This window comes from Phocoena phocoena, chromosome 11 (genome assembly GCF_963924675.1).
Source record: "Phocoena phocoena chromosome 11, mPhoPho1.1, whole genome shotgun sequence".
NCBI lineage: Eukaryota > Metazoa > Chordata > Mammalia > Artiodactyla > Phocoenidae > Phocoena > Phocoena phocoena.
This window is the reverse complement of record NC_089229.1, coordinates 53,685,574-53,698,642: the sequence shown is the minus strand read 5'-3', so window position 1 is coordinate 53,698,642 and position 13,069 is coordinate 53,685,574. Positions and strand designations below refer to the sequence as shown.

General features: G+C 33.5%; 1 protein-coding gene across 2 annotated transcripts in view; it reads left to right on the top strand.

The window, feature by feature from the left end:
* The window catches only part of USP15 (ubiquitin specific peptidase 15), a 130,911-nt gene that overhangs the window by 78,114 nt on the left and 39,728 nt on the right, over positions 1-13,069 (top strand). For both annotated transcript variants that reach the window (XM_065887756.1, XM_065887755.1), the window contains one exon: positions 3,785-3,929. In XM_065887756.1, the coding sequence (XP_065743828.1) occupies positions 3,785-3,929 (145 nt within the window). The remainder of the gene's footprint in view (positions 1-3,784; positions 3,930-13,069) is intronic.

Sequence of the window (13,069 nt, the reverse complement as noted above, 5' to 3'; positions counted from 1 at the left end):
TGTAAGCTCAGACACTATAAAACTCTTAGAGAAAAACATAAGAGGAACACTCTTTGACATAAATCACAGCAAGATCTTTTTTGACCCACCTCCTAGAGTAATGGAAATAAAAACAAAAATAAACAAATGGGATCTAATGAAACTTAAAAGCTTTTTGCACAGCAAAGGGAACTATAAGCAAGATGAAAAGACAACCCTCAGGATGGGAGAAAATATTTGCAAGCAAATCAAAGAACAAAGGATTAAGCTCCAAAATATACAACAGTTCATGCAGCTCAATATCAAAAAACAAACAATCCAATCAAAAAAATGGGCAGAAGACCTAAATAGACATCTCTCCAAAGAAGGCATTCACATGGCCAAGAGGCACATGAAAAGCTGCTCAACATCACTAATTATTAGAGAAATGCAAATCAAAACTACAATGAGGTATCACCTCACACCAGTTAGAATGGGCATCATCAGAAAATCTACAAACAATAAGTGCTGGAGAAGGTGTGGAGAAAAGGGAACCCTCTTGCACTGTTGGGAATGTAAATTGATCCAGCCACTATGGAGAACAGTGTGGAGGTTCCTTAAAAAACTAAAAATAGAATTACCATATGACCCAGCAATCCCACTACTGGCCATGTACCCAGAGAAAACCATAATTCAAAAAGACACGTGCACCCCAGTGTTCATTGCAGCACTATTTACAATAGCCAGGTCATGAAAGCAACCTAAATGCCCATCGACCGATGAGTGGATAAAGAAGATGTGGTACCTCTATACAATGGAGTATTACTCAGCCATAAAAAGGAACGAAATTGGGTCATTTGTAGAGATGTGGATGGACCTAGAGACTGTCATACAGAGCGAAGTAAGTCAGAAAGAAAAAAACAAGTATCGTATATTAACGCATATGTGTGGAATCAAAAAAAGGGTACAGGTGAACCAGTTTGCAAGGCAGAAATAGAGACACAGAAGTAGAGAACAAATGTATGGACAACAAGTGGGGAAAGTGGAGAGGAGGGTGGGATGAATTGGGAGATTGGGATTGACATATATACAGTAATATGTATAAAATAGATAACTAATAACGTGCTGTATAAAAATACATAAAATTAAATTTTAAAAAGTCAGTTTCAAATATTTATAGAAAGATAAGGGCTCGATTTTACTAAAAAATGTTATATTTTTAAATGTATATTCATTTAAAATGAATTAATCTAGCATAGCATTAAAATTCCCATTAAGATTACTGGCAAATTTATTTGTTTTTGCAAAGTAACATATCCTTATGGGATAAGGACTAGCTTACAACCTTTAGAAAAAAAAATAGCAGCAGTAGTCATGAAAGATACAGAGGCTGTCTTTCGGGTTTATGTTTACATGTACTTTGTCGAAGTGTTTAAAGAGCCGTTGGTTTTGATATTTTCCACGACAGACTTTATTTGATTTAAAGAACACATAAGATGTGGATTATAAGTGACCAATGAAGATAGTATTAAAATATTTTAATTTGTTAGTTTTCTTTATTATCATTGAGCATGTAGACTGCCATCTTACTCTTTGGCCAAGGTTTATACTTACCCTGTCACTTAAACTAAAATGTAGATACCCTTTAAGGATTTGGATCACTTGCATGGGTGTTGGTGTGGGTGTGGGTGTATGCATGAGCATATATTTGGGCATACTTTCCCTCTGTACTCTGACTTAAGTTTTATTATAATTTTACAGCTGATATATATGGGGTTTTTTTAACATGTTGAAAATGTGTAGGCCTTGCATTTTTGTAATATATAGGAGACCTTGATTTTAAGCACTTCTTTTTTTTTAACTTTTTTTTTTTAATTATTATTTATTTTTGGCTGTGTTGGGTCTTCGTTTCTGTGCGAGGGCTTTCTCTAGTTGCGGTAAGCGGGGGCCACTCTTCATCACGATGCGCGGGCCTCTCTCTATCGCGGCCTCTCTTGTTGCAGAGCACAGGCTCCAGACGCGCAGGCTCAGTAGTTGTGGCTCACGGGCCCAGTTGCTCCGTGGCATGTGGGATCCTCCCAGACCAGGGCTCTAACCCGTGTCCTTGCATTGGCAGGCAGACTCTCAACCACTGCGCCACCAGGGAAGCCCCCTAAGCACTTCTTAAAGGGGTAAAAGGAAAACCAGGATTCAGTTTCTTGTTACATGTCCTCAAAGTTAGATTCAAGAATCCAGTCACTGAGTGACTATATATGGAATTGCTGATAGGTGCCTTGAACTTTGTTACTGCTAATATAAAATAAAATATGAGTTATAAGGCTAGTGATCTGCAAAATCCAAAAGATGCTTGAACCCTTTTTTTTTTTTTTTCTTTAAGTTTAAAACAAGTAAATAGCTACAAGTCTATGAATTGCTCAAGGTTGCACTTCTTTGGAGCCTGCTCTTTTTGTTTAACTTTGGGATAGCTTGGTTTTTCAGTCTGAGAGTTGATCTTTTATTTGTGATGAAGGGGGGTGTTTTCTTAAAAATACAAAAATATTAGTGGGATAGCATTGTGTGTGTAAATTTTGGTTGATATGGTTTTGTGTGTTTTACCTGTTGGTTTGTTAGGGTGTGTATGTTTACTAAAGGCTTTGTTAGAACAAGCAGTAGTACAGTTCATTTTAACTGTTATAAAGTGAGAGTATAGAAGCTACAGTAGGAAGTATTTGAAATTATAAGTAAAAACTTAAAAAAAAATAATACCAGGGATAAATTATAGCCAATTGAGATTGTCAGAGTTACTGATTTACCATGTTTATTTGTAACACTGTATTCATTTATTTACATCATTATTTGCTTTTAGCAAATAACCTTGATTCTTGTTCAGGTTTGTTCTAGTGAATAAAAAAAATAATGATTGAAAGTATGCTTTTGAATTATATCCAAAGCATCCATCATAAATATCTTACAAGATAACCTATTAAAAATTAAGGAAGAATCTATCCTTTTCCACAAACAAATTACATGTAAAAAGAAAGAGGGATCTAACTTATTGACTTCTCTTAGTTCTTTGTAAAATTACCCTGATTCTCTAAGGTTGAATATTATGTAGGGTTTTTTTTAAGATTAATATTTATTATACTCATAGTACAAATTATCCTGAGGTTGTATTTACCTAGTTAAATAAACTGCATTAATCTGACAAACTAGAAGATTCTTTCCATAATAATAATAATACTGAAGTGTGTACTCGCTTCGAATCATTTCATTTTTGCATTGCTGATCACCCCAGGCTGTTTTCTGCATTTGAATACCAGATTTTGCTGGTCTAGCGTAGAATACTATAAATAGAATCTTCAGTGCATCAGAACAGTGATGTCACAAAGGCCCTGGAAATCTCTGCTCTCACCTGTAACTAAAGCACAACTCTTCCTGCTTCTACTGTTCTCACTCTATTACAGTAGCAGAATGTAAAAGGGACATCAGTGAGATGATTTATTGCTGTGGGTGGTGTTTAAAATCTGAATGTTTTACATTTGATGGAGCAATGAAGAATGGAGCAAGCTGTGAAGCTGCTCCAGTTAATCAAGGGTAGAAAGACGTAATGTGGTTTGTATTGGTTGGTGTGGTATATGATGCCGTGATTTTCTTGATTGAATGAGGAGTATATTAATTAAGGGGGTTATTTTGATTTAGGTCCGTGTTAAAAGTACCTGAGTTAAGTGCTTTATAAAAAAATTAATGACTGACCACGTATCTCAAATAGGTTTAAAGTACTCTGTTCATTATAACTATATGATGATAACTGGCTGCATTATGAAAAAGATTTTTTGTTTTCTTCCAGTGTGAAAAACTCAAATTATTGTCTCCCATCATATACTGCTTATAAGAACTATGATTATTCAGAACCTGGAAGAAACAATGAACAGCCCGGCCTCTGTGGCCTAAGTAACTTGGGAAATACGTGTTTCATGAACTCAGCTATTCAGGTAGGTCTTTCCAAACAAAGTGAAACTCATATGTTTTATGGTAATCAATAATATAAGAGGAATAGAGTTGGGTTTTACTTGTCAGAATAGAGTATTATATGTGTTTGGAGAGTTTGTATTTTCATGGAAGATTTAAGCATACACATTTGAATCATTCATTCTAAGAATATCTTATCATGATTCTCGGTTAGGTGGCATGTGATTGATTATCATATAGTAGAAGATTAAATATAAGTTCATACAAAAAATATAATTCCAAACAGAAAACCTAGGCTCTCTGAGAATAAAATAAAGCTAGTGAGATCTCTCCTTTATATGAAGTCTCTTGCTTTCTTTAGACATTGGTGGGAATTTCAGAGAATAATTATTTTATGGTCACCAGTGTTCTAACTCTAAATAAAATTAATTTTAAATCTTTTTTTACCTTAATGTGAAATTAAGATTTGTAAAAATCAGAAATTTTTATGAACCTTTTGTATACATATTTTTAACAAATCACTTTCCCTTAGTACTCTTTCAATTTGGGGATATAACAGATCACTGCCCTTTTTTTCCCTTTGTCTCTCCATAGAGCTTCCCTTTTCTTCCTGCTCTGTCTGTACCTTCTTCCAGTTTTACTTGTGAAATATTTATGTCTTTGATTGATTGTGAAGTAACAAGATCCATGTATACTTTAATATCACTGTTACTGTGCATAAAATTAGAGCTGGTTATTTTATTCCCCTTTTACAAATAAAATTCTGTATTTCAAAAAGCCCAAAATAATGGTATACTATTTTGATATTTGAATTTTAACCTTCTTTTGGAAGTCTTTTTTTTTCTTTCTTTCCTTTTTTTTTGTGTGTGTGCAATTCTGAATTTCTATTTTTAAATCTGCAGTATTCTGTTCTCTATATTTTAATACTGAATCTCCTGTGCCCAGGAGGCACCCTCCAAAGATATAAATTAAATACAGATATGGATTGATAAGGACATTATTGCAAATCTTGACTATCTGAGAAAAGTATAGGACTCTTTATCATCCAAAATTCAAAATAAATCCTTTGTACATAGTCATTAATCCAGTTGTTTCCTAAATGAACCATTGTCTTTATAGCATTCTTGAAAAACTAGAAATTTAACTGTCATAACTCTTGACCAGGAGTTGGCAACTTTTCTTAGACATGCACTGGGATGTATAATTGATTAATTCCTGATATCTTGGTTTAGAGTTGAGCCACTCAGGAAATAGCCTATCTGCTGAAGCAGATACTGTGTAGGTTAATAAACTATTCCTTTATAAACTTTCTTTGATGAGTAATATTGCTTATACTTTAATGTGAATTACTTTATCCAAAAATTTTTTCTAGGATCCTAGCACTAGTTAGACAATTAAATTTTGAAATATTTTATTTTCCGGAAGAGGAGAAAGGGAACTCATCTGAGAAGAGCAAGCCAAAACATACTGATATCCTGGCAGTTATTTAGATAACAAAGTAAAGTGCATGGGTGCTGAGCTTTCAGAGTAGGAACAGGGCAGACATATTGTAATTTTGTTTGTATATCTGTTGGACTACCCTGCCTAATCATTGAAAAATCATCTTCAGCACCACCTCTGAAAAATGTTTTATATAATCGGTGGTTACATCAGTATCAGAAAACCCTTTCTCATATCACCAATCATATTAATTGTTATACAACTGCTTATCCTTGCACTACCAAAATTACTTTGGTTCTGGAGGCTTGATATTCTTGAGGTCTTTTGGGTTTTGTTTTGTTTTTTAACATTGTAGTATGGAAAACCAGTCTTGGTGCTTTTTCATAAGGATTAAGACTAGGATTTTCAAAAAGTTTTAATAGCATAAGCATAAAAAATTTGAGTCTATTAGAACAAGAGTTAGTGTTCTTGCTAATCATTCATGGTAGTCTCTAGCTTACATTCAAACTAAATTCCTTCTAGGGCAATATTACATTCTAGTTTCCTGTGCCTTTGTTATAGTCTATTTAGTGTTGTCTCCTTATGATTAACTCAATTTCTCAAAAACAAGTATTAAAATGAAATCTTCTAATCAGCTATGTTGAGCTAGATTTGGCATTTGTTGAACTTTTTTGTGTATGTTTAAGGTATAAGAAACTTCATTTATTAGTTTTTGCTTCTGTTCAAAGCAATTTTATTACAATAGGTATGTCTAATGCTGACCGTCTCTCTTAATATATTTCACCTTTACATGTTTCATTTCAACTGAGATATAGCCATGAGGGTGAGGCTTGTTAGGGTGATAGTTTGTAATTTTCTGATAATATCATAAAGTAAGAAAAAATTTTCATGAAAATTTTAGCAAAGTATTTTAAGCAGTGGATATTATTTTATGTCTGTATCTTGTTGGAAACTGTACTTTTTCTAAAATAAAACTCTCCAATCAAGTTGGAGAAGAGAAAAAATTAGTTTTAATTTTTGCTGCTTTTGACTTTTAATCCAAATCCAGAATTAGAAAAGCTAGTACTTCAGTTTTATTTTCTGAAAGCATCTGTGATTTTTAATTGCTTTAGATGTCAGCTCTCAAGTTGAAAATTCACCATAGGAGGGACTATAAAATGGTGGCAGTAGCCTATGTTATTCTTTTTCATGAACACCATGTAAGTTCTTACGTCCACAGATGAAAAGGGTAAAAGATAGTTAATAGAGTATATTTTTTAAAATAATGTTTTTAGATACTGTTTCCTCAGTTATGCTTTTTTTTCAAGTGACTTCTGTGACTTCTGTAAACTGAAGATAATTCATCAACTTCAGAAAATATTATTTTTAAAAATCTGATAATTTGTATTTTAATATAATTCCTTTTATTAATTCAATAATTCTAAAAATATGAGTGGTCTTTAGTACATCAGGCAGTGTAATTATTGATATATTGTTAACAATATGGATGTGAAAACATACCTATTTTTTCTTTGTGAGAATGGGTTATGCTTAACCCATCAGTAGCCTTAAGATGATGAAATTGTTTGATAGCTTGTGATTAAAAACTTAAGAAGCACCAATCTGAGTGTAATTTAATATCATTATTGTTATTATTCAATTTAATTATATTGATATTCAACATTTTCTCTGATTTAATGGTACAACTGAGTATTAAATTTTTCTAATTAGCACAGTACTGCCATACAGTTTCAATTTATCAAGTTAATATTTACTGAATGGCAAACATGTGAGATACTTTCAGACATAGATCCTGACTTATGAAGAGTATAGTCTTGATATTGTGATTTTTCACGTTTTACTTTTAGCATGAAAATTTTTTTTTAATTATTACTTTGAAAAGTTTAATTGTATCCTCAATATTTAAACAGATGTAGTGAAGTTGCTTTGGTTGGGTGAAGTGCCCGGAGTCCCATCTGCTTTCTTCTGTTTAGTGGCCCCAGAAGCATTCTCATGGGATCCCAGGACTCTGAGGAACAGTTTAAAAACCATATTCTGGCTAGAGAAAAGAAAACAACACATTAGAAATTAGCAATAAAAGTTAGAAGCACAGACTATGGAGTTACACTATCTGGATTGAAAACGTCTCTACTACTGATCACCTGTGCTGCCCTGTATAAGTTGTTTCTATAACTCATTTTTCTCCTCAGGTGAGGAAAATAATAGTACCCATATCTTAGGAGTTTTGTGGGGATTAAGTGAGTTGATGAATATAAAGCTCTTAGGATAGTGACTGGCATATTGTAAACGAATAGGTATTAGATTGTGATATTATTTTATCTTTTTAAATTGAAGGAGTCAAGCAGAATGACTTTGGGAAAATTCTACCATCCATAGTCCCTGTATTTATTTGTTCTCCTTTCCTACAAGTCTTATTCCACTTTGTCGGGACCTAGTGAATGAAGAAAGACTTGAATGTACTTTTAATTTTTTTTTGCTTAGTAGTATTACAATAGTGGTATTTATCATTATAAATCAGTATTATCCATTTCTGAGCTGTGTTAACTTAGCTCTCCTAGGCATACTGATAGGCAAGGGATATAACAACATAGAACTGTTGATGAATAAGCAATCTGCAGGAAATTTAAAATTCTTGAGTTCAGGTTATCTCTGGCCTCAGCCTTCTGAGTAGTTATGATTACAGGCATATACCACCGTGTCCCAGTGGTACAAATAAGTTAACAAAGTAGTTTTCTAGGGCCCTAAATATATTACTCCATTGAGAGAATGTCTGGTTTTTGAAATTTGCATTATTGGAGGTAATTTTAATTAGCATTAGTTGAGTAGATTTCAGGAGCACTCCAACCCTTGTCTTTTTCATTGTCAAGGCCTAGGAGGCTCATGACTGGCAACTCTTCAGATGGATTTGAAGCAGGGGAGTGATATATGGTCTTTTTCACTGGAAAGCTGCATGGCATGAGATAGTTGTTTTCAAACTCTTTACTTGGAAGTAATAGGTCTCCTTAAATAGACTCTAGGAATTCACTGAAAAAACTGATAGTAATCAAGAACCTGTTCATTATCCCTGTCACACAATGCAAAGTCAGTTGAAATTCCAGGCATTTTTAAGGTCAGCTTCTTCCTGTGATCTGTTGGGTTAGGGAAAAAAATCTTTCTGTAAATTCAGAAGAATATAGAAAGTTTTTTTTTATAAGACTTAATTAAAGAGAATGAGTGATACTACACAGAAATAATATTCTTTTAGGAAACTAGATTCTCATTATAATGTAAAACAGTAAAAAAGTCCTTACTAAAGCTATTATTTCTGTGTTCTAGTACTTCATAGCTTTGACTGTGACTAAGTGTAATGCTTTTCTACACTTACCTGAGACTCTTATTTTGCATTTATTGGAACAAATTCTTGGAAACACACTTTAACATGAAGCTTTGTAATTTTATTCAAATTAACCAAACTTACAGCTGAATAAATGAACATAGTTTCAATCACAAAAAGAAACACCTAACCCCTGAGACATAAGGATTTTAAAAAACAGTTTAGGATTTTAAAGAAAATGACTTCCGATAAACTGAGAATGTGGCTGATTAAAAGTTCAAATAATATTCCTAGGGCAGACTTTTATCTATCCAAGCAATTAAACTCCATTATTTGAGTTTCTTCCATACCCTGTGCCAAAAATTACATGGCAAACTAGCACCAAGAATATGTTTAATTATCAAATGACAACTCAGTCAGATCTTTCCAATTTGATAAAGGTAAAGAAATGGAAACAGCCTTACTTGTATTAGAACCATTCACTTTCCCATCACAGATACCAATGTTTCTACTTCTCCCTTGTTTGCAGGGAAAGGGAGAAGTATCCCTTCCCTTTAGAAAAAGAAAAGGGGCTGGGAAAAGAGAACCTGAGTTCTCAGGCAGCTTATTTGTGGAAAGAGTATATATAGCAAAGTTCTGTAAGTATTTAGTTTTCATAAATGGAGCAGAAACGGTATCTCTGAAAGAATGCCTTGTACCTGTGTAACTTGGCTAAAATGATTTCTAGTCATGAAAATATATGCCTTTCTTAACCAACAGTCTTACTTGTCTGTTCTTCACATTCTTCCAAATTAATATACAAATTTCTCTAGGATTAATGCTTCTATTTCTGTTAATAAAAACTTTCTAATGTTTTGTCAGTCCCTAATTCTATAATAGGAAATGACAGGAGTACAGGTTACAGGGGAAAGGCTTATTTCAAGGAGTTGTAAATAATTACATCTGATTTTAATACAGAATTGTTTTACATTATATTCACTAGGTAGAATTACTTGCAGTGCTAACATTTATGGCAGCAGTTTTTAATATAATCACACTGAAGTATCTTGTATTGATTTGAATAACTACTCAAAGTATCTGTAATTGAAAACATAAGAAATGTTAATCTTTAATATATAATGGTAACTACAAATTTGCCCCCTCTAACAAAGCAAAACAAAAGAAAAAGCGGTTCCAGATTTACTTCTGTTACCTAAAAATCAAAAACAGTTCATTTTCTTGATGTCAAAATCTTTTCTAAAATACATTTTCTTCCTTTAATAAAGGTATGCATATCATTCAACACATTATGATTGGAATATTCTTAAGTATATCAGGGTTATGTTCTAAATTTTATAAATTGGTATTATTGAATAGTGTCACTAGAAAATATAAGATATTGGACTGATAGAGCCTTTCAAAGGAGAAAGACATGCTAAATTTCTCTTAAAGCCTTGTTTGTTGTCTTTTGCCTGTTCTAACGTATACATTTAAATTCTGGTCAATTGCAGCTATGCTGTTTTAATTACTGAAAGACCCTCGTCTGTTAGATGTTTTGCTTCTAATATCACACTTAAGATCGTCTTTCTATATTAGTTTGTGAGTAAAAATAGTTTGTGGTGATGCATGTTACCAATGATCAACTTCATTAGTGTTTTCACTTTGCCAATAACGGATGCTTAGTTCAGTAGTTTTTTTTTAGTAGTGTATATATGGAAACCAATTGCTAAGTGTTACCAATCACCTCTTTACAGTAATTTGTAAACTATACTATACTATACTGCGAGAGTGTCAGTGAGTTGGTTACTGAAAACCATTGCTTAATTAATAATAATATTTAAAATAAATTACTAATTCTCATAAATTCATGTTAAAATATTAATAGCCCAGTAATGAACTTGCAGTATCTGATAGTAACAGTATCCTTCTTTGCATAGTAAAGGTTGTTTTTCCTAGCATTGTCACTTTCTTAATTTCCTCTTCACAGAGACCCCTGGGTTAGGGCATCTGTTATCCTTATTTCACTGATGAGGAAATTGAGGCAAGGAAAGTTTAAGTGACTTGTCATTCACTAAGACAAGTTAATAAATGAGTTAGAACTGGGCTGTTATTCAGATATCCTGAGATAATGTATCTTTCATTATTATACTAGTTAGCTTGTAAGAAATGCTTTTAAAATGTTTCATTTTATTGTCACATATACATAACATAACATTTACCATTTTAACTATTTTTAACTTCAGTGGTATTAAGTACATTCACATTGTTGTGCAACCATTAAAAATGTTTTTATGTTTATGCCAAATATATGGCCCCCATAATACAAGATGTTCCCATAAGGTGTTCCCATAACTGTTTGCACGATTCAAACAGTTTCCCTGGGAGGTTATTTACACACTTACTCATTTGATGGTGTGTTCGAAATAGTTTAAGAACTCCTTTTGGAATTGCTTTCGTTCTTCTGAATTTCACTGATGGATATTTCTCTTCCTTTGATGACAAAGTTGATTTTTCAAAAACCTGATGTTATTCAGAGCATTATCTGCAGAATATTATAGGTGATCAAACTAGATATTTTTTTTCAAAAAATATACTTGTGCAGTCATCCATTCATTTACTCAGCAAATATTCATCAAGGGCCCACTAAGTGCCTTTCACTCTGATAGGCAATAACTATACCATGGTGAACAAAACCAGTACTATTTCCATGGATCGTAGTCTAGTAGGGGAGATAAACGTTAAATAAATTGTGAATATTTTAAGCATCATGAAAAGAAAAAATCATGGAGAGTGCTCTGAGTATAACAAGAGCTGGGAGAGCACCTAATTTATATTGGATACCATGTTCCCCAGAAGTAACCTTTTAGCTATGACCAAAGAATAGGTGTTAGTTGGGCAGGTGAGAGTTGAAGTCAGATGGAGCAACAGCATGTGCAGAGCCCCTAAGGTGGGCAAGTTTGAGGAACCAAAGATGAGTAACCTGTGAGATAATATTTAAATGGAGGTGGGATAAAATGAGTTCAGAGAAATAGGCAAAAGCCAGATTATGTAGGGGGAATATGGACTGTAATGTATGAAAAGGCATTGAAGGTTCCAGGCTGCTATCATCTCATCTGGTTTATTGCATTTATCTTCTGGTTGATTTCTCTGCTTATACCCTTAACTCCTATGGTCTGTCCTCACAAGAACAGCCAGAGCGATGTTTTTAAACTTAAGGCACCTGTCACCCTTTGTCCATATCACTAAATGCCTTCTTATTTCACTCAACAGAAGCTAGAGTTCTTAAAAGAGGATATAAGGCATATAAGGCTGTGTATGATCTGGCTTCTGTCTTATTTTCTACCACTTTCCTCCATGCTCACTCTGCTCCATCCTCAGTAGCCCCCCTCACATATTGCACGAATGTTCCTGCCTTGGGGTCTCTGAACTTATAATCTCCTATACTTGGAATGTTCTTTCTCCAAATGTTTATATCCTTTCTTTCTCACTTCCTTTAGGTCTCTATTAATCAGTCAGATCCTTCCCCACTCACTGTATACGATGGTAACTGCCCTCTCCCATTCCATGACCACCTGATATATGCTGTATATATATATTTGAGTTTTTTTGTTTATCTGTTTGCCTCCCTCTACTCCCAACTCATGCTCCATGAGCACAGGAGTTTTGTTTTAGTCACTGCTATAGCCCCATTACCTCAAAGAGTGTCTGGCATGTATTGTAGAAGGCATTCAAATTAATGAAAAGTGAAGGAAATCACAAGTGTGTGTCTGGTTTTTGGCTTGTACATCATAATGAGAACATAATGGTAACAGTGGGAGGAGAGACACAGGAGAAGTAGGTTTGGGGTAAGGAGAAGATTATGAGTTAATTTTAGTCATGTTCAGTTTGTCATACCAATGAAACATCCAAGTGGATATATCATAGGCAGTTGGATATTCTAGTATGGAATATAGACCAGAGGCCTAGGTTAGAAATAAAAATATGACTGTAGATGGTATTTAAAATAAGGGAAATGATTGCATCTGTGAAGTGAGGCCATCTGTGAAAAAGAGATCCCAGGACTAAGCCTTACAATATAACATTTGAATATAACATTTGAATCTAACATTTGAAAGGCGGAAAGACACTACTGTTGCAACAGGAAAAAAAGAAATGGATTATGGATGCAAGTAGTTTCTAGATTTTGTAATGACTTCCATTATCCTAAAAGTACGAGACCAGATCATAAGCTAAGAAAGAAAGAATAAGATTGCTCAGCAATGTTGAGATCTCATTGTTTGAGACCTTAATGTTTAGCTACATGGTACATAAAATAGATGGGTTCATACAGTAAAATGATTGGGTTCATCTAGGGCTGTAGAGAGAAAAGGTCAAAGGAATTAAGAGCAACTAGACTAATTTTCTTATTTAGCTAATGCAGTAAACATCCAC